Below are 22,610 nucleotides of genomic sequence, written 5' to 3' on the forward strand. Positions count from 1 at the left end.
TATATCCCAACTGCTATATTCTTATTGTGAGAGCATGGAATTACTACCCTTAGATTCTGTGGAACATTTTGGCTCATTTAAGATTTTTACTTCATTTAATTCTACATTTTCTTTCACTTATAGAGCCACTCCACCACCAGCTTGACCTGGTCTGAGCTTCTGATATATTTTGTACCCTGGTATGACCGTGTCCCAATGACTGTCCTCATTCCACCAAGTTTCTGTGATGCCTAGTATATCAATATAATACAAGGCAGTCTAATTCTCCCGTCTTATTATTTAGACTTCTAGCATTTGTGCATAAGCACTTTAAAAGTTGTTTAACTCTGGAAAATTTTTAATGATCGTGTACTAGTGGTAAGTTATCAAAAGCTTGCCTTTTGGTATCTCATGATAGGTCCTATTCAGCAGAAGCACATTAGCACAGGGTTCGATTCCTGTAAATTGACTTGTTCTATTTATAGTGTCTGAGATACCTTTGAAACATTGTGACATGTAACAGATTTTTTTTTTGTGCTATTGTGATGTAGTATGTAAAAGTGGGATATAAAATCATTAAACTTCATAGGTTCGACCAGATACATTGTCGAAATGAATTATGGCACCATTTCCATTTTTCATATGAGCACTTCACAAATTAATGTGTTAAATGCTGATAGTGTGGAAGTAAATGGAGCAGCCAGTTTGTATTGTATAGTTACTTTCATATCTCATGTCAGTGGGTGCTCAAATAAGGATTTACTGAAAATTAGATCATTTCCATTACTAAAGTTTGTGCAAATATACAATAGTAACTGTCAAACATTATTAATTCTATTATAAATTTTTCCCTGTGCAGTTATATATAAAATCTCATCCTAAATGACAAAATGCAATCCCTATATATCTCATCCAATAGAATGGTTGAAAAACATCCCAAACCACAAGAGCTTTGCCTTTTATTAGATTTACTTCCCTTTAACCAAGAAAATGGCCGGATAGATTGAACTGAAAATTTGCATTTTTTTCTCTGTAAGGGACAAATCCTTTCTCAACCTTAATCTGTAGTGATTTTTTAATAGCAGGGCTGTAAATACCTCAAAAAAATCGAAAAGATTTATAGACCTGATAGACCTTCAGCTGATATATTACAGAAACTTAAAATATTGGCGTTACAGTGAGGAATCAAGCTTTCAATAGAAACCTTTGAATATGGTCAGCCAAGGAGAGCAATTTTTAAGTCTTCAGAGGAGCTTTCTGTGTGGACAGTTTGACATGTAGGTCAGTAAATTCATAGTTAAATTTCTGGGTGTACAGTGAACAGTAGCCTCCGGGGGAAGGTCATTTTAATAGGTTTTGTTGTGAAGTGCTTGATTTCTAAAACCTTCTACAATCTAATCTGCCTAGCAGCATTTCAAGTGTACATGCTTCTCTCTCTGGGTCCTTATATTCGCATCCATCCTGAGAAATACTGGATAAGCTCCTGTCTCTTCATAAGTTTGTACAGGTCATAGTGCATTGTGGATCTGAGAATATCATAGAGAGGGCTGGCAGCAGCACCTGTTGGGGTTGTGTCTCACTTCCAATTATAAGATCTTGTTTTCAGTTACTTATAACTTTGTGTAACTGTAACCATGCTGGCTGAAATTTTCCATGTGAGGAGCAAGAGGAGAGGGGAATTTTTAGCCAAAATAGTCCAGCTATTTTTTGAGAATGAGATTAGAGAAAATATGTTGTTCTGCCTATGTTAACTTTGGTGTCCTTTTTTTTTAATAGCTTTACCACCTGCAATTTTTGAAGCAGAGACCTGAAAATTAAGGGTGTAGGAGTGGGAATCTGCCCAAATACAGCTAAATTATAATTCTATGGAAAAAATTCACAATGTATACATACTCAGTAGAGACTTCTTGGATTTTAGCAACTAAATTCCTGAAGGTTCAATCATACTGGGCATCCTTCAGCCTGGGACTAAGCAGGATTTTTCCTGAAATGGTAGCTTTGGATTGCTGCAGGCCATGATTGGTTTGAGTCAGGTCACCTGAAACGAATAAAGGGGGCAGGTGTGTCCTGTACTGTAAGTGGCACTGTGCTGGACTCAGGCACCGTGGAGGACACTGACTGAGTTGAATACACAGGAGATAAGTCACAGACCTGCAAGTGAGGAACAGAGTGGATTTGGATTGGAAGTCTGGGGAGAAGGGACTGGGAGTAGGAGTTGCGGTGCGAAGGTTGGAGACGGACTGGCTAAGCAAGGAGGAAAGTAGTGAAGGAGGAGGAAAGATCTATTCGAAGGGGAACTGTGGTCCAGGGGAAAGCAGTGGGGTTAGCTGAAGAGCCCACACAGAGATGGGGTTGGAGAGCCGGTGGGAATGGGGAATGTGGAAAGGGAGAGGGTGCAAGAGTCCTGCAGAGGACAGACAGCTTAGAGTAGTAGAGAGAGCGAGAGAAGTGGGGCTGGTTGGGAAAGAGACAAGGAGCAGAAGGGTAGGCAGGGAACTGGAGAAACCTGGGCAAAGAGATGGGGATTGGGAGAGAGGGCCACAAGGAAAGGAGAGTCCAGGGGGGTGACACGAGGCTGTGTTAGGCAGGGAGACTGGGACAGGGATAAGAAAATTGAGGAATGGAGACTGAGACCGTCAAGGTGAGGGGAATGGGCCTTGGCTAGGGAAAAGGCAGGGACAATTTGGAGTAGAAAAGATAATGTGATTATGTCATTAAAGACTTTATGATAGTGCATATGCACAAGGAGGTGCAAATTTAGGTTGAGGAGGCAATCTTAATTATGGCATTTTTTTAATTTGAATGTTTACCTTTGCTACTGTAATAATGCATGTGATAGGTTATAATTTGATACCATTCATTTGAGAGGTCGTGCATGTTGTTCGAATGAGCCTGGGCTTGTGGAATTCCTGAGCTCTAACCCCACATATTCTGCTGAATTAGCATGTGAGCTTAGATTAATCACAATTTATATGGGGGGAAATAACATCAGTTAGTTAAATAGGTGAAATCCTGACCCTATTGAAGTCATTAGTCTTTTTGCCGTGGACTTCAGTGGGACCAAGATTTCACTGAACCAGTTTATAGCAGGTTCAAAATGTGCTATGTAAATGCAGAGTAGTGTTATTCTGAAAACTGCTATACTTCACTTTTAATTGTTTGATCCTGCGTACTTCTGATTAACTTTGAAAGATTTAGTTTGATTTGTCTCTTCAAATGAATTCTTATACACTATACTAAATGCATTTCCAAAAATTTCAAGATTGTCCTCAGAGCATTTCTGTCCTGGCCTTCGTTCTCCCACTATCCTTTGTTGCCAGATTATTTTACTTTGAGAAGTTTGTCAGATTTTGATCATTTCTCACACATTGGCTTCCATAAATAATCCTTACAAATTTCAAATCAGGATAAAGCACTAGTTATAGAAATATTGCAGGGCACCAGACTTTACTGAATGCTACATGTCTTGTCCTCTCTCATTATTCTAGCATTCTTTGGAGACTTTTCTTAAACCTACCTTAGGGTTTTGTTATCCTCATCTATGATACTGATGTGTCGTGGTTAACCACAAATACATGCTGTATTTTTCACTAATACGCAAGGCTGTGTAACGTGAACTGATTGAAAAGAAATAGCTGTTGCACAGCTGATGTGATGTTAATTTGCTTACCTTAGGAATTTTGATTGATACTCCCACTGTCAATTTTAACTCAACTTTCATCTCACTTATGCTTTTTTATTCTTAATAAGGTGTTCATAAAGTTGTTTTCTACATTGCTGGCATTCAAAGCAGTGCAGTATCTTAGAGGTCTTTGTTCATATATAGGTGGACAGTCACAATGTAGAACTTTGTTGTTCTTGTAATTCAAATTAAAAAATTAATTAAAATCCCATGTCCTCTGACTGGTCGTCATCTTTACTTCATAGGAGAAGCCTACATGAGACTGAGCAAGCTGCCTGAAGCAGAACACTGGTATATGGAATCGTTGCGATCCAAGACTGACCACATCCCAGCACATCTCACATACGGGAAACTTCTGGCACTAACGGTGAGTTAATCAGCCACTACTGAGAGTCAATAAAAGCACTCCCAAAAGAAATGAGGTAAAGGAATAACAGGGCTTGTGGAATTCTTGGTCTAGAAATAGCGTATGACGTTATTAATAAATAACTGTTTACATTTCAACAGTATCTTCCAACTCTGAAGAGGAACACACCATCTGTATTATAGGTTACCATATACAAGTTTATAACAGGAAATAAAGGAAAATGCATTAAGACTAAGGGTTTGTCTACATGATGGAGTAATGCACTGTTGGGAGAGTGCATTATAGATATCACAAATGTATTGCATGCTAATTGGCCCATAGTACACTAACGTGCTGTAAATTAATGCTGTGTAGGCCTTGCTGGGGCACACTAAAAGTAGTGCTGTTTCAAACAGCATCACATTGCTGCTCCATGAAGACAAAGCCCTACAGTATTTTTATAGTTGATTTATATGAATCCTAGCATCCTTTCTCCGTGAGGGGACAGAAGGTGAAAGCTGGGTGTGGACCTTAGATATCTGACCTCTGCCTGCGAGGGTCTCCAGATCTCGCCCTAACACTTAAGGCCAAGGTCCATCACTAAAATCAAAGTCTCCTACTGCTGGGGACTATTCATTTTATTATCTTAATCACAATGAAAACTGGACACCTGGAGCATCAGGAACTAGCTTTGTTGCTCTGCCCTCACGGTATGGTACACGGTATGGTATCCTGCCCAATCCATTTCCTCTCATTCTGTTGCCTTATGTCAGCACTTCCATCTGACAAATGCTCATCGTGTGTGATGGAATGGAGCCAAAAGAGGCTCCAGGTAAGTTCCTGCACTGAGCTAAATCCTGGGAACTGGGAAATGTTGGCAAACCAGTACTTTTGTCCCTCAGGTGGCCAGTGGGTGCAAGATTCCTAGGGGGAGGGGAAGAACTACATATTGTCCTTTGGCAAGTGTCCCAGTCCCTTGCCCAGGAGACTGTCTCCCTTTCACAGCTGGCCTCATCAATTCCCCCCATCCTTCACCTTCTCTTTATTTTTAATAAAATACATAAAGTATTAGAACACAAGGATAGAGATGAGAAAAGGAAGTGACAACAGTTAAAGTGAATTCAACATCTAATAAATGTTACTAAAAGCTGCCAATTAAAAGACTTAATAAAGCCAGTACAAGCTGGAGCTTTCAGTGTGCTATGAAATAAGAGTTAAGCTTTTATCATTATCCCTCTGTCTGTCAGTTTTAACCTGTGGAACTATAGTTTTCCACTCTAATTCCCAATTCCAGTTAAAATTTCTCACATACTGACATACTCCTGCATTTATGGTATATATCTATTTAATATTCAACTCCAAATAGAATACATACTAGGATAACATAACATAGCATACATACTAGGATTTCCCAGTTCACCTTCCTCTTCTGGCCCAGTTCATTTTTGGCAGCTAAGGAGTATATTTGAAAGCTTGCACAATGAGGTTTTCTTTTTCATTCTCTCTCCTTTTTTTTATTAAGAAATATTTTATGAGACACTGAAGTTCTATTATATTAGAACATTTGGAAGGGTTTTTACTGTTAGAATCCAGATCTCTCTTTTTTTTTTCCACCCTACAGCTCTTCTCTGGTGGTTAATTTTTCACATACTCTGAATTGCTGATTAGATGGAATATAATATTTGTTAGGGAATGTCTTGTGATTTCCATGAAAAAAATCTTACACCTTTTTTAATATCTTAATTATTTCCAAATTCTGAGAATTGGCCATGAGAAATTTTTAGATTTGTGCTTTAGTCCTGAAATAGTTTTATTTTATAATTTTGGGTTTCTGAATTGATAACATGCACCTAATTTGAAGGAAAAGGGAAATGGGTCAGAATGTTCATACAAATTTGTAATAGTGTTTAACTGTTTACATTTCATGAAGGAATTTAAGCACAGGACACACATGCTACAGACAGTGTCTTCGACCTCAGAAATGTGTGTCATCAGCAATGAAAAGGATTTCTATACCTACAACTCTGTGTATTAGACACCACATAAGGGCATTCAACTATAGCCCTTAAATTGTGGTTATCTGGCTAATTGTGTAGTCGATACAATTTGTACTAACTACACAATTAGTCAATAAGGGGCAACTCTGGAGAGCCACAGCGGGGATAACTCCCAGAGTTGGCTGGAGCCTGGATTGAGCAGTCCCCGTTGTGAACAAGGGCTGCTTGATGGCAGCAGCCCCTCCTGTCGGGGGGGGGGGGGGCAGCTCCTCACTGGGAACCCCACAGACAGGGGCTGCTGTCAGAGTAGCCTCTGCCTACTGCAAGCCTCGGCCTGTTGTGGGTAGAGGCTGCTTTGCAGCAGCTTCCCCTGTACCCTCACCCCTCCCCCCCCGCCTCTCATAGAGGCAGCAGATGGGAGGGGAGGCAGCATTGTGGAGACAGTGCTAGGGGGAACCGGTTTCACAAGGCATACCAGAGCAGTCGACAAAGGTTTCCTTTGTCGACTGCGCCACGTCTAGACTGCCGCGCTGTGCCGGAACAGCTGATCGTCGGCACAGCACAGCGGCCATTTTTATTTTAATGATGTGGGGATAATTTAAATCCCCGCTTCTTTGACTATGCCGAATAAACTATTTTACATGGCTCCGTTGACGGAGCCATGTAGTCTAGACGTAGCCTGACATCCTTACAGTGGCCAGTGAAATGCAATAACTCTCCTCTTCCCAAATGCGTACTCTTTTATATTTGTCTATTTTTGTGGAATATAATTAAGAATGACCTTAACATTATTTTTTATTTTACAGTCATGTCTTATCTGTATATATTCATTGCAGTGCATATAGGTGCAGCTCAAATTAATTCCATTAACAGCAAAATAAGACAGAAGACATAAAAAGCATTTTTTGTTTTTGTTTTACCTGTCCAAAATGTAATTAACATAGTGCTTCAGAAGACAACACTATTTAGATGCAGTAGTGAATATGAAATGCATATATGTGTTTGTGATTTTTTTTGTTGCTGTTCTTAATTATATAAAATTGATTGCTGGCATTTCCATATTGGGCATGACTATAAATGGAAAAAAGGAGCAGAAAACATTTAATTATTACAGTCATCAGGGCTTTCCAGGAGAGCTGAACAGAGCAGGAATTCTACAGAATCACAGAATTGTAGGGTCGGAAGCAACCTCAGGAGGTCTTCGAATCCAACTCTCTGCTAAAAGCAGGACCAATCCCAACTAAAGCATTCCAGCCAGGGCTTTGTTAAGCCAGGACTTAAAGGAATGGAGATTTCACCACCACACTATTTAGCCCTTTCCAGGTCTTTGTCATCCTCCTGGTGAAATGGTTTTTCCTAATACCAACCTAGACCTCTCCCACTGCAATTTGGCAGTAGGATATGAAAGGTTTGACCTCTGGGTTGATGGTTCAGCCTTGATCAGTTTTAAAACTCAGGTTTCTGTGAAAGGAGTTTCAGGGAGGAATAGCCTCATCACAGAGGTTTCTTTTGTGAGTGGCACTACTGGGCATGCTTGATTAAGTCTCTACAGATTCCACTAGTATTGAATGGAGATCCAAACTGGAATAATCTCTCACCTCTAGAAATTGTCCTTACAAACCAGGCCTAGAGACATGTTGTGATTCATTCTTAATTTGAATGTTCCTATTTAGGTCTATTGCCCTCGAATAGAAATAGACACTGTGCAGATGACCAAAAAAGGCAAGAAATTACTATAGTGACTTGGGTGACTGTCTCAAACGTTGAGGATAGACATTTTGGGGTTCCTCTCCTTTTATGTTACACTAGTCAGTTTGCTTAAAGTAAAACTTTTTGCAACTTTTTTTGAGCTACAGTAAAGCAAATGTTGACACAAGCTATTAACAGTTCTGCTTGTCTTGTAGTTTATTTTCCAAGGAAGAGATGAGGCAAGGGAGTGGGGAGGAGATGAAGAATGAAAATAACTGAGCTAGAAAACTTTCCTTGGTCAGGGAGTTTGGGGGGGGAGGGGGAAGCAAGCTCAGTCAAGCTCCTACACCTCAGCCAAAGGCAATTGTACAACATAAACCTTAGTTATAAAATCAAATCTGTAAAGTTCACAAATTCAATAATGTTTTATTTCCTGATTTAAATTGCAGTTATGTAGCACATTTTAACCCCAGTTTTTCTGCCTCCTTAAATCTGTTGCCAGTATTAACACCTACTAATAGCAGTGAGGCTTGGTTCATTTATTCCCCCAGTACCAATCCTAGCTATTGAAGTCATGAAATATGAATGCATAGAGCACATTCTTAATCCATGATTTTGTACCCTAATACTTATTATTTCTTCACTAATTAGTCCTATTATACAACTTCAAATAAAGTCACTTTATTGCTATATCTCGTATACCAGCTTAGTAGTGAAAAATTAATATGATCCTCCTCATTTCTATTCTTGACCTCTCTGTCATGTTGCTTTTCTCAGTCCACACATTGAAACAAGTTTCTAATTATCAAAGTTGCCTTCAGAGATTTAGGATACAGGTTATGAATCAAACTTAACTCTATCATGTACAGTAGAATTTAAAAGTTGACATGTCTCACTGAAAAGATTTTTAAACAAAAATTGTTACTTTCTGAGTGGTTTACCCTGCTGAAACACAGGATGTGCACCTGGTTTTTATAACCATAAAAAAATAAATCAGAATTTATTTTGTACTGTGAACCTTAAAATTATAGTAACTGTGTGGTGAATTAATGAAATTAATTCATTTAATTTGGAGTTGATTTTTGCAGCTTTAGATCTGCATGTAGCTAATATCATTCTTGTTTCTAAAGGCTGTTTGCATAACAGGCCTTTAAACCTGCATTTTACAAGCAATAAAATGAATAATGGAAAGCAGAAAGTCTAATCTGTGCTCTATAATTTTCCTTGTACTAATTTGCTTTGTTTTGTATATGTTTAGAATGAGGTTATTTGTGAGGTGCTAATCTGTCACATTTTGACACTTTCACCTGTTTTTGCAAAAGAACAGAAAATACTAGCTTCAGTTTAAAGTACAGCGTGAAGTCTCATACATCCCCAAAAATTAACATTATACAGTTTAATAAATATTATACAGCAGTATGTTGTTTACTTACCTTAATATTACTGCTTCTTTAGAAATTGAGTTTTTGTTTGAGAATTCTTCAGTATCGAAGTAATCATTTTTGTGCATGAGTGCATGGATTTTGGGTGTTTACGATTCTTAGTACAATAAGCCCCAGTTTCTGATTGGGTCTTAGACACCCTTGAGATAATAATTCTTTTCTAAATCTACCCAAATAGTTAGTTAGTGTGTGTGTGTGTGTGTGTGTGTGTGTGTGTGTGCGCGCGCGCGCACAATAAAATGATATGCCCTTAAACTTTAAAAAATATATATTATTGAAACAGACAGTTGTCTTACATTCACAGAAATTTTAAACTTGGGGCATTACTGAGCAAAATTACTCTTGGTAAAGCTAACTGCAATAGTATCCGTAAGGGTATGTTCATGGAATTGGGAAGATGTTACCTGTATTGTAATAAAAACAGGGCATAAATTCCCCAGTGTAGAGCTCAAAAACGTATCATTTATTGATCTTTTCTATACATTTAGTATCTTATTTCATGTAAGCCTACTTATTTGTTCATTTGTGACAAAACGTGAGATCTAATTCTCATTTGCACTACATCAACTTCATTCTCTCTAAGGGTATGTCTACACTACCCTCCTAATTCGAACTAGGAGCGTAATGTAGGCATACCGCACTTGCAAATGAAGCCCGGGATTTGAATTTCCCGGGCTTCATTTGCATAAAGCCGGCCGGCGCCATTTTTAAATGCCAGCAGTTCGAACCCCGTGCCGCGCGGCTACATGCGGCACGGAGTAGCTAGTTCGGATTAGGCTTCCTAATCCGAACTAGCTGTACTCCTCATTCCATGAGAATGTAGTGTAGACAAACCCTAAGAGAGCAAAGGTGTGTTTTAAAGTAGGAGCAATTTGTAATTTAGTGGGCTTAAACACAATTTGCATCCATTCTGAGGTCCCTTTACAGTGATAGCAGTGTAAAGAAATTTAAGTGTAAATGAGACTCAGAACCCTTATTTATTTTTATAGGTGGTTGTTAAAATCTTTAACGATATGCAGTCATTCCATGAATATATACATACAACCCAAAATATTTTTGTATTCCAGTTCTGTTAACTCAATAGTTATGTTCTAAGTTAAAATTAGCTCAGAGTCAGCACAAAACCTATGTACCATAAAGCACTCAATTCTACTCCCTTTGAAGTAGATGGTAAATTCCCTATGCTGTTGTGTTGTCGAAATATCTGTAATGTCTTTATACATTTTCTGGGATATGGGAAACACCAAGAGGAAATTGGTTGTGTTCCTGTACATGCAGAAAAAGAAGACAAAATTTGAGAAGCTTGAATATTGTGCTACAAAGGAATGACTTACTGAACTTAGATCTTCTTACCTATCAACAACACTCAGATATATTTGACAGCCCATGCATCCAGTAATGCCATGCTTTCATATATAAAAATTATGCTCACTAGAGTACATTTTTGCAGAATTTATGTAACAGCTAAACTCAGTTGTTAAAAAGCATGGTTAGTTGCTCATTTGTAGGATAACTAGAATGAAGCCCTTGGACTGTAGTTTTATATTATTTATTAATTTCTTAAAAACAGCATTTAGCTATTTGGGTAGCAGAATTTGAATGTTGTGCATTTTTAAGCTCTTAAAAGCTTGCATGCTAAGCTAGATAAATTGTTTGAGAAACATATTGGTGAAAACAACATCCTAGCTAACTTCCAGTCAACTGGGAAAACATAGGGTTACAGCCAAAGCACCTGAACTCTTGCCTTAGGTAATTTATTTATTCTTCACAAGGAAAATCATAATTCATATGAAAGGCTTTAAGATTGCAGAACTCCCATTTATACAATTTAATGGAGTCTCTTAGTCAAAAATGACAGGACCAGGTGCAGCCTTGAGCATGTACCATATTTTGATTTGCATTGAGAGAACAATGTTTGCAAAGGGAGAAAACATCAGTATACATGCTAAGGGAACATAATACATATGCAAGATCATTTTTGCATTAGTCTAAGTTCAGCAGGCACTCAGCCTAAAACCTTTTGTCTACTAGGGCTGTCCATTGGCATGTGCTTCCTCTAGATAGACAGTGGTGATGGACACCCTCGTCTCTTTCTAGAAATCTTACTTATGGGTCATAGATGGAACCATTTTGAAGGTTTCAGATATTGTACAGGTTGTACTTCCTGCCATGGGCATCCATGGTTCTTCAGTCCCTGGCTTTACTCTGCTGCAGTTCCCTGGCCCTGTGCTGCTGCAGACAGCCAGATTTATCCAACTCCACGCTGCTGCAGGTGGCTCCTGGGGTTCTCTGGGTTGGTCCCAGCACTTTTGTGGGGATCTGGCCCCACTGCCACCAGCTGGGCTCCTGGTCCTCCTTCCGTTAGGATCCCAGGTTCTCTGGTCCAGGAGCATTTGTTGTCCTGTCGGACCACGGATGATGTCATACCAGGAGTCCCAGTTTTCAGAGGTTCAGCCTGTATATCCAGGTGGATGGATTTCTGCTCATCTCACAATGCCCACAGTTTGTAATAATGCAAATAGTGGTTTGGCTGCTTTAGGAAGCAGTCAGATAATATAAAACTAGACAAGATGTGGTTTAGAAATTGTATGGTCTGTTAAATCTCTTAGGAAATAGTGCAGTATTGGTTTGCCTTTTGCCTGGCTCCACATTGTACTATTAATCTCTTTTTTCTTACCAGGTTCAAAAATGATCTTTAAATATTGTGGGAAAATAATTTGCTTCAAAAAGTTTTTGTATTTCACTTCTCAGCCATACATTCATTGACAGTCATAGATGATTCCATATACTCCAGGATATTTGATATGATTAAATAAGTCACACATGATAGTTAATGATTCTCGGATTAAACTCAAAGCAAAATGATTTATAAGCCACTATCCCGTCATAGTGTAAAAATTAAAGTTAACGCTGATCCTTCATATTTTAAACCTGTCCCTAGTAGGAGGCCAAAATCTTCCCTAGTGTGTTTCTAGCCAATGTTATACAACAGGCGCTCCAGAATTGTCAATGCACATATTAATCACATTTGATATAAAAAGGGATCTGACTTGGGACTTGTCTGCACTGGCATATTTTGTCACCAGAAACTGCCTTTTGGCAACAAAACAGTGAGAGCATTTATACCACAATTTGTGCGACTTTTGTTGGGAAAAACATCCACTTTTGGCAACAAAAAACTTCCACTCCCGCGAGAGTCTGCATGGAAATATGAAGGAGGGAGAAAAGGAGAGGATGGAACAAAAGGAAAGAAAATTTGTAACACATAGAATCATAGAATACTAGGAGTAGAAGGGACCTCAAGAGGTCATCGAGTCCAGTCCCCTGCCCCCATGGCAGGACCAAATACTGTCTAGACCATCCCTGATAGACATTTATCTAACCTACTCTTAAATATCTCCAGAGATGGAGATTCCACAACCTCCCTGGGCAATTTATTCCAGTGTTTAACCACCCTGACAGTTAGGAACTTTTTCCTAATGTCTAACCTAAACCTCCCTTGCTGCCGTTTAAACCCATTGCTTCTTGTTCTATCCTTAGTGGCCAAGATGAACAAGTTTTCTCCCTCCTCCTTCTGATACCGTTTTAGATACCTGAAAACTGCTATCTTGTCCCCCCTCAATCTCCTCTTTTCTAAACTAAACAAACCCAATTCCTTCAGTCTTCCCTCATAGGTCATGTTCTCTAGACATTTAATCATTCTTGTTGCTCTTCCCTGGACCCTCTCCAATTTCTCCACGTCTTTCTTGAAATACGGTGCCCAGAACTGGACACAGTACTCCAACTGAGGCCTAACCAGCGCAGAGTAGAGCGGAAGAATGACTTCTCGTGTCTTGCTCACAACACACCTGTTAATGCATCCCAGAATCATGTTTGGGTTTTTTGCAACAGCATCACACTGCTAACTCATATTCAGCTTGTGGTCCACTATAGCACCTAGATCCCTTTCTGCTGTACTCTTTCCTAGACAGTCACTTCCCATTCTGTATGTGTGAAACTGATTGTTCCTTCCTAAGTGGAGCACTTTGCATTTGTCTTCATTAAACGTCATCCTGTTTACCTCAGACCATTTCTCCAATTTGTCCAGATCAATTTAAATGATAACCCTATTCTCTAAAGCAGTCACAACCCCTCCCAGCTTGGTATCATCTGCAAACTTAATAAGCGTATTTTCTATCCCAATATCTAAATCGTTGATGAAGATATTGAACAGAGTCGGTCCCAAAACAGACCCCTGCGGAACCCCACTTGTTATAACTTTCCAGCAGGATTGTAAACCATTAATAACTACTCTCTGAGTACGGTTATCCAGCCAGTTATGTACTCACGTTTATAGTAGCCCCATATAAGTTATATTTGCCTTGTTTATTGATAAGAATATCAAACGCCTTACTAAAATCTAGGTATACCACATCCACCGCTTCTCCCTTATCCACAAGACTCATTATCCTATCAAAGAAAGCTATCAGATTGGTTTGACATGATTTGTTCTTTACAATTCCATGCTGGCTGTTCCCTATTACCTTGCCACCTTCCAAGTGTTTACAGATGATTTCCTTAATTACTTGCTTCATTATCTTCCCTGGCACAGAAGTTAAACTAACTGGTCTGTAGTTTCCTGGGTTGTTCTTATTTCCCTTTTTATAAATGGGCACTATATTTGCCCTTTTCCAGTCCTCTGGAATCTCTACTGTCTCCCACGATTTTCTAAAGTTGATAGCTAGAGGCTCAGATACCTCCTCTATCAGCTCCTTGAGTATTCTAGGATGCATTTCATCAGGCCCTGGTGACTTGCAGGCATCTAACTTTTCTAGGTGATTTTTAGCTAGTTCTTTTTTTTATTTTATCTTCTAAACCTACCCCCTTCCCACTAGCATTCACTATGTTTGGCATTCCTTCAGACTTCTCGGCGAAGACCGAAACAAAGAAGCCATTAAGCATCTCTGATCCATTATTATTAATGATTTGATGAGCCAAGCATGTTTCAATGGTCTGAAAAGAGAAGCATGAGCCAGGAGCTCTAGAGTTGTTTTTAGCAACTCTGACAATAAAGATGGCCATAGAGATCCCATGTTTTTCCCATTTACTTTTTCCTCTCTGTAAAATAAGGGTAATATTTGCATACTGGTACTAAACTGAAATAACAAAGATTAGTGAATGAGTAATTTTAAAAAAAGCTCTGAAGTTGAAATGCTATATAGCATAAAGTTGGATGTAATTCTCTGGAGTAACTGGTCATTTTACATAGTGATTCGCTGAAAACAGCATCATATAAGTATAGTAGGAATATCATTTCTAGGATTATTTATTAAATATTCCCAAACTCTAGAAATCTTTATGGGTATATCAACAGAGCGACACTATTTCAGGATAATGTCCGTTATCCAAAAATAGTATTCTGTGTGTCTTAACAGCAAGCCCATTATTTCAAAATTCATTTGAAATAATGGGCTTATTATTCCAACGTCGCATAAACCTTGTTGCACGAGGATTAAGGAACTTGTCGGGATAACGCTCTATTTTGAAATTAGTGCTGTTTAGACAGTGCCAAATTTTTAAATAGGCTATCTTGAAATAAGCTACGCAATTTACATAGATCAAATTGCATAGCTTATTTTGAGCTACGCGTTACTGTGTACATACATGTTACTTGCATGAAAAGATGCAGATGGGCCAGCTCAGTTAGCTGACTGAACCAGTTAGATATTTCATTTTTGGAGGCTAAATATCTTGGCATATAAAGTTATTCAGATGAGGAATTTTTAAATAAAAGTTGAATATTCCAGTTTAATTCTCATCATAGCAGAATATAATGGATACAGGATTCCTATTCAATTAAATTTAGTCCATCATTGACTGATACCTATAAATAATTAACTGATTGGCACTTTGACTACTGTGTAATAAAGTGCCATTATCACCATTCCCGCACTTATTGACAAGTCTTAAATTTGAGAACAGTGGCTTATCTTCAGAGTGCAATATAAATGAGACAGGATTTTCTAATGTATTAAACACTTTATTAAAAGACCTATTTTCTAGCAATGTTGAACCAAGCTCGAGACTGCATTAATAGAGAAAGGTCCAGTCAGATAATTTGGATCTAATTCTGGAATTTCCTAAAGGTCAGAGGTGATTTGGGCTTGGACCTCCAATTTTGGGATCTGTTTTTAAATACAAAACATATATTGCACAGTTTCTCATCTGTTTTTCTCTCTGAATGTGTCTGAGTTAGAAGTCACATTGTATTTTTTTATTACCGTTATACCCCAGCTGCTTGCAGTATGGTTTATCTCGTATACATGTCTTGAATGACAGGATTTCCTAGCTAGAGATATTTCCCTAACTGGCATCTATCAAGGTTATATTTCTTGGAGTTGGCCACATGTCATAAAACTATATCCATGAATACACTTCTCAGTTCCATTAGGATATATTTTTTACTGTACGCCAAAATTATGTGGGACTAATTATCAAATGAAAGGCTTTCTCATTGTAAAATAAATTTCAAAAAGATTGCTGTTTGGTTAATGATATTGTGTCTTGTTCCTTTCAATAAAATAGTGGAAGCCATAAATTGTTCTTCTCATTCACACAAAATGTAAAGCTTATGACTGGAAACAGGGAAGGCAAATGCACAATAAATGGTTTTCAAGAAAGAGGGAAAGAAAGAGAGAAAGAAATATCTTTATTTTGTTAAATGGTACAATATAGGCCCCCAGTTACCTGTTACTAGTATATATACAGTACATTTGACTGTAATCACAGAAGAATGCAGAATGTAAGCCAAATTCTCTTCAAGAATTTATAGAACTCAATGAAAACAATATGTGAAGATAGTGAATTTACTATCATGGAACACAGGTAGAAGTTAATACCCTACTTTATCAAGAATAATAAAAAATGACTTAGGATTTGGATGGAAGGAAAAGTACCTAATTTGAAAATTCATTTCACATGTATCCATTCGGCTTTCATTTTGTGGTCAGAATATAATAATAGTCTATAGAATAATGAGAAAAGGTGAGCACTCAATATTTTCCACACAGTAAATATATCTCAAATTGTCTAAAGAAATTATTTTCTTTTAAAATTTCCCTAATACTTTGTATAGATTTTTAATTAAAACATTCTTAATAAAAATGTGTTATTCCTGTTTGGTTTAAAAAAAACCACCCAGAATAAATAGATACAATTTTTTAAAAATCCAGGTAAGTAAAATTGGTATGCCATACTTCCTTTCGTGTACTATGCTGTTTTTATTTGTACTTGTTTCATGTAACATGAGTAATTGATCTCTTCCAGAGAAACGCAAATGTTGAACTGGATGAGTGGCGAAAAAAAGTATAGAGAATGTATGTTACAGACATGTTCAAAGTAACACTCATGAACGAAGAATAGAAGAAAGGCAGGCTGAGATGATTTGGTCACGTTAAGCACATATCTGACAGCTATGTAGGTTTTGAGTGTTGAACAGATTTCAAGGCTGAACAGAAAAACAGAGGCAGACCCAAGAACAAGCGATGGAATGTAATAAAGTCCAAATCAGATAGTTTGGATCTAATTCTAGAATTTCGTGAATTTCAGAGGTGGTTTGGGCCTGGACCTCCAATCTGATGTTAGAACCTGTAACAAACCTGGTGGATGGGGGGAAATGGCATGTGTGGTACATTTTCACTTCAAGGCTTTTGATATTTTCTTACATGATTGTCTCATAAACTAGGGAAATACTAGTTAATGGAGCGTCTATGCGGTGGGTGCTGAACTAATTGGGAAACCATTCCCAGAGAAAAGTTATCAGTGGTTCACAGTCAACCTAGATGGGCATATCCCCAGAGATCAGTTCTGGATCTGGTTCTGTTCAATATCTTCATTAAGGATTTAAATTATGGCAGAGAGAGTACACTTATAAAGTTTCTGGGTGATACCAAGCAGGAAGGAACTACAAGTGCTTTGGAGGATAGGATGAAAATTCAAAATACTCCGGACAAACTGGAGAAACAGTCTGAAGAAAATAGGATACAATTCAATGAGGAAAGATGGACAGGAAGGAACAATCAGTCACACTCACAAAAAAGGGGGAGGGGCAAAATTACTGCCCAAGAAGGAGTATTACATGAAGGAGTATAGGAGTGGTAGTGAACTACAAGCTAAATATGATTCAACAGTGTGACACTGTTGCGCCAAAAAAAAGGGTGGTGGGCAAACATCATTTTAGGGTGTTTTAGCAGGAATGTTATAAGCAAGACATGAGAAATAATTCTTCCACACTATTCTGAAATGATGTGGTCTTAACTGGAGTAATGTGGCCAGTCCTGGATACCACATTTCAGGAAAGGTGTGAACAAATAGAAGATCCAGAGAAGAGCAACAAAAATTATTAAAAGTCTCTAGATAATATGGCCTCTGCGGGAGGGTTGAAAAAAACTGGATGTATTTAGTCTGTAGAAGAGAAGATTGAGAAGGGGACATAAATGTTTTTAAGTACATAAGGGTTGTAACAAAGAGGATGAAGAAAAACTATTCTCTGATGATAGGGCTTAAATTGCATCAAGAAGTGTTTAGGTCAAAGATTAGGAAGAACTTCTAAACTGTCAGGGTGGTTAAGCACTGGGATGAATAGCCCAGGGAGATTGTGGAATCTCTGTTGGTGGAGCTTTTTAAGAGCAGGTTAGATAAACACCTTTTGGAAATGGTCTAGATAATACTTAGACCTGCCATGTGCACAAGGGACTGGACTAAATGACCCAGTATTGAACAGAACGCTTTGGAGGAAGATATGTACAGGAGCCCTCCGACTTGCGAAGGCCAGATTTCCGACCCCCACACTTACAACCGTTTTTGTAAGTGTGGAAGCGGCCAAAAAACCCCGACTTACGTCCTCGGTCCGCGTTTACAATGGCTCACGGCACTCCTCATAAAAGAGGATTTGAGTTACAACACCCCTGACTTGCGACACTTCCCCCAGAACCAATTGTGTCGCAAGTCAGGGTTCTCCTCTACATGCACAAGGGTAGGTAAGCGGGGATATGCACCCCAATAACTAGTAGGGGAACAAAACTCCTTGGGATCCAGGATGGTTAGGGAGAGTGGAGTCAGCGTAGATGGGTACTTATTGTCCTCTTGACTTCCTTACTATGGGTTTTTATCCAAAGAACTGCTGAGCACTAGCAGTTCTGAGCAACTTCACTGGAAGGTCTCTTTATCCCGACCTTTCTGGGTAAATAGTTTACAAGAAGTAGATCATGCAGTTACTCCATAAGACATGTAAACATTTACCTGGTTCCATTAAATTCATTTGTTTGTATTTCCACAGACATCAGCGTTCTCATTTTCACAGGAGCACTCAACCCCCACTTAGCCCCACGACCAGCCTCTGCTCCATCTATTCTCCCAAATCCCCCACCTATGTGACACCTGTTCCTGCTTTGTAAGAGACACTTTAATAAGGCAAAGAAGATGGAAGAGTTAGTTTCTTCATCCTAAATATTTGAGTGCTCTGATCAAGGGAGTACATGCCAGTTGATTTGACTAGACTGTCAGCTTTCCCAGTCATGGTCACTTCAAAATCTTTCATTGGAGGGCCCAGTTGAACACTGTATCTGGCAATATTGGTAGGATAAGGCCCATAATCTGAACATTTCTATTAGAAATGACAGGGTGAAGGATGCATGTAACACTTCTAAAAATGTGTACCTAGAATTAAATGCCTACATCCATATTTAGATATTTTAAAATGTCTTTGATTGCTGAGCACCCAGTTACTCCCATTGAAGTTCATGGGAACTGATGTGGCTGAGACACTTTTGAAAGCCAGGCCATATAATTTCATTTTATTAGATTCAAATTTTAGTTCAGTTTAAATTCACATAGGGCGCTGGAATGATGGCAGTGAACGTACTACCATCTTTTGATTTGTGGTCAAGCAACATGAGTAAGGAGCCCTTATTCATGGAAGAGACTCACTGAAGTGAAAGGGCATTTTACCTTTATTAGGGACCTCTGGATAAGTCCCAATTAAATGTACCCAATCCTATCCACAGTACAATCTTTTCCCAAATTAGTGTTCTAATGCGCCTTCACACACTTCTGTCTGAATCTCCTCCAGAAATGAGATAATATAATTTTTATGATGTTTGAATCTCTGTTCTATCTCTGGCATGACAATTAGTGTGAAGTCAGAACTTCTCCATTAGAATGTGGGCTCAGGCTGTCTTCTCAATTCTTAGAAGCAAAGAAGAAGCTGTCATATGACGTATTTTTGTTTGCTACTGAGTTGAACTAGATGTGAACTGGTGACCTGTAATTGAAAGGTATTTTTATCCCCAAAACAACAAGGAGTCTAGTGGTATTTAAAGACTAACACATTTATTAGGGTATTTAGAGTATAAGCTTTAGTGAGTGAAGACTTACTTCCTCAGATGCTAAAGAAAAACAGAGATATGGAGAAGGGATTGTGACATCAGTGCTAATAAAATCAGAATGGATGTGGCTCATCTTCAACAATGGGGAGAAGGTGAGAAGCATCTGAATGCGAAATTATCTATTGTAATGTGAGAACAACTACATGTGCCACTCCCTGACACCTTGGTTCAGGGTTCCAAATTTGCATATGAATGCCAGCTCAGCAGTTTCTCTCTACAGTCTGTTTTTGAAATTTTTCTGTCTGAAACGGCAGCTTGCAAGTCCAAACTCTGTGCCCAGGCAGGTTAAATGCTCCCCCACTGGTTTTTGGATGTTGCTACTCTTAATGTCTGATTTCTGTCCATTTATTCTTTCGCATAGACAGTCCAGTTTGTCCGATATACACGGCAGAGGGGCATTGCTGGCACATGAAAACCTATATCATGTTAGTAGATGTGCATGTGAATGAGCCTTTGACGGTATAGCTGATGTGGTTTGATCTCGTGATGATGTCATTAGGGTACATGTGTGGACAGAACTGGCAATGGGGTTTGTTGCAGGGATAGGTCCCTGGTTTAGTGTTTCTGTTATGGGATGAAGATGGTGGCGAGTATTTGCCTAGGTCAGGGGGCTGTCTGAAAGCAAGAACTGGCCTGCCTCCCAAGGTCTGAGAGAACTAGGGATGATCGTCTATGATAGGTTGTTGATCCTTGACAATATGTACAAGGGGTTTTAATTGGGGGTTGTAGGTAATGACTAGTGGTGTTCTGTTGCTTTCTTTGTTGGATCTGTCCTATAGTAAGTGACTTCTGGGTATCCACCTGGCTTTGTCAATCTGTTTCTTCGCTTCTCCAGGTAGGTAATGTAGTTTTAAGAATACTTGACGGAGATCCTGTAGGTGTTTGTCTCTGTATCCCATTAATAATCCTCCGAGTCATTGAGTACTCTCATTAAAAATTTATGATTAACCCTTTTTTCTTGACTCTGTCATACAGTTATAAAGCTGTAGTTTCACTTTGTGAGGTTTCCGAGGCATGTGTGTATTTTTGTACAAATGCTCACCCTCACTTGTTAAAAACTGAGAGTTTTCCAGTGATCTTCAATGCTTCGTTTGTATGGGGTTTTACACATAAACATGAATATTCATGCAATGTACCAATTCACAGCAGCAATTTTATGTTTCAACTATTTTAATAACTAATTATGGCCGTGATCCCCAACACGGTGCCCGCGGGCGCCATGTTGCCCGCGGGGGCATTTGTATGCGCCCGCCAGGTGCTCAGGGCTGGCCTGGCCCCGGGCACATGGCGCACGGTGAGCGCCGGCCCTGGGCACGCGGCGCTTGGCTGGGGGAGTGCCGGGCGCGCAGCGCTTGGCGGGGGGAGCGCCGGCCCCGGGCGCGCGGCGCTTGGCGGGGGGAGGGAGCGCCGGCCCTGGGCACGCGGCGCTTGAGGGTGGGGGCGCCGGCCCTGGGCGCGCAGCCCTTGGAGGGGGCACCGGCCCCGGGCGCTTGGCTATGGGGGAGGGGCCGCCCCCGGGCGCGCAAGTTTCCCCGCCCCCTGGCACCCGGTGGGCGAATGGCCACGCCCCCTGGCGCCCGACAACCTCAAAAGGTTGGGGACCACTGAATTATGGATTCCCCTTAAAATTTAGAACCTAAGAAACCTCTATCCTGTGGTCTGCTTAGCACTGAATCCTTACAATAGAGTGGTTGAAAAGATGGGTGGTGTAATCTGACCTTGACTACTTCACTGTATGCATACTCGTGTGCGAGAAAAGAAATACTTACAGTGGTTAGTTGAAAATGTTATTGCCTGACAGAAGATATAAGTTTGATAAATGCCAAAGTTGAACAGCGATACAGCCTGATTCTGTCAAATGACGGGGGTTTACAGCATTTGACACCTAAACAAAATTTACAAAATGTGTGTTGATGTATTGACATTTTAATAGTAGACAAATGGCACAGAAGAGAGCTCTTTAGATGGAGTATGACGCAAGTTCCTTCAGAATGTCACCCTGAAAGAAAACATTCTTAATCATTTTTTGACAAATGTGGACATATTAAAATGACAGTCAATAAGGACAAATGATTCTGCACTGTGCCTTTGCAGCCACTTCATTTTATGCCTCGGGTGATGTAATATATTACTCTTTCCCTCTTTTTAGTAATGAGCATTTTTGCCTCTCAATAACAGTCATTCTTTTGATGCTATGTGCATGGGCACCTGACACCATTATGTACTTTGTTCTCCTGAATGGCTTAAGCTGGGTGCCATATTAGAGTTGGAAATTGTCAAACAGAATATAGTGCTTATGTATTCCTGGTGTCAAAGTCAGACAGGACTCACAGATTTGGCAGACTGCTCTGTTTATTTCAGCAAAGCTTTGCTAAAATGCATGGAGAAAATGTGAGTACCCTACAAGGTTCAAACCCCTTGATTTTATATAGTCAAAAGGAAGCCAAAATTAACAGGATTAAAAGGGGGGCAAAACTTCACATAATTAGTGTGAGGCTACTCAAGTACTCTTCATTTCAATATTAAGCACACAGCAATCTCCTGGCTATATCTCCCTGATTATCTGGAATTGTTTCCTAACACTTAATGTTTCTTTTCCTGTTAAACTCAGGCCCAAATTGGCTAGCACCTTGATCTGCATACCTACAATCAACATTAACATACTTTTCTTCTTCCTCTTAAAAAGACAAACAGAATTCCTTCAACTTATTCCATTATTACAGCACAATTCATCTTTTTCTTACAGTATAATTCTTTCTACTTTCACAATCCCTCCTTTTGGTCAAGCTTCGCCTATGACCAACAATTACTGGGTTCCTTGCATTAACCGTTCTTTGTCTCTCTGTTCATCAGTGATATTTAAAATCATCAGATTAGCACTCTGGTGAGGGGTAGCTAGCTGTGTGATATGTTTTGCACAGTTTTGGATACAACAGGAGATTAACTGAAAACATACAAAAATCATTAAGATCCCAAATAGGATAGTCAGGGCTCCCTGAAACAACCAGTTTCCTATGCCAGAGAAATTGAACAAGTTACTCAGCCATTTCC

General features: G+C 39.3%; 1 protein-coding gene across 2 annotated transcripts in view; it reads left to right on the forward strand.

Moving 5' to 3' along the window:
* Window positions 1-22,610, forward strand: part of TMTC2 (transmembrane O-mannosyltransferase targeting cadherins 2) — a 402,268-nt gene that overhangs the window by 295,430 nt on the left and 84,228 nt on the right. For both annotated transcript variants that reach the window (XM_075932550.1, XM_075932545.1), the window contains one exon: window positions 3,907-4,028. In XM_075932550.1, coding sequence (XP_075788665.1) covers window positions 3,907-4,028 — 122 coding nt within the window. The remainder of the gene's footprint in view (window positions 1-3,906; window positions 4,029-22,610) is intronic.

This window comes from Pelodiscus sinensis, chromosome 1 (genome assembly GCF_049634645.1).
Source record: "Pelodiscus sinensis isolate JC-2024 chromosome 1, ASM4963464v1, whole genome shotgun sequence".
Lineage (NCBI taxonomy): Eukaryota > Metazoa > Chordata > Testudines > Trionychidae > Pelodiscus > Pelodiscus sinensis.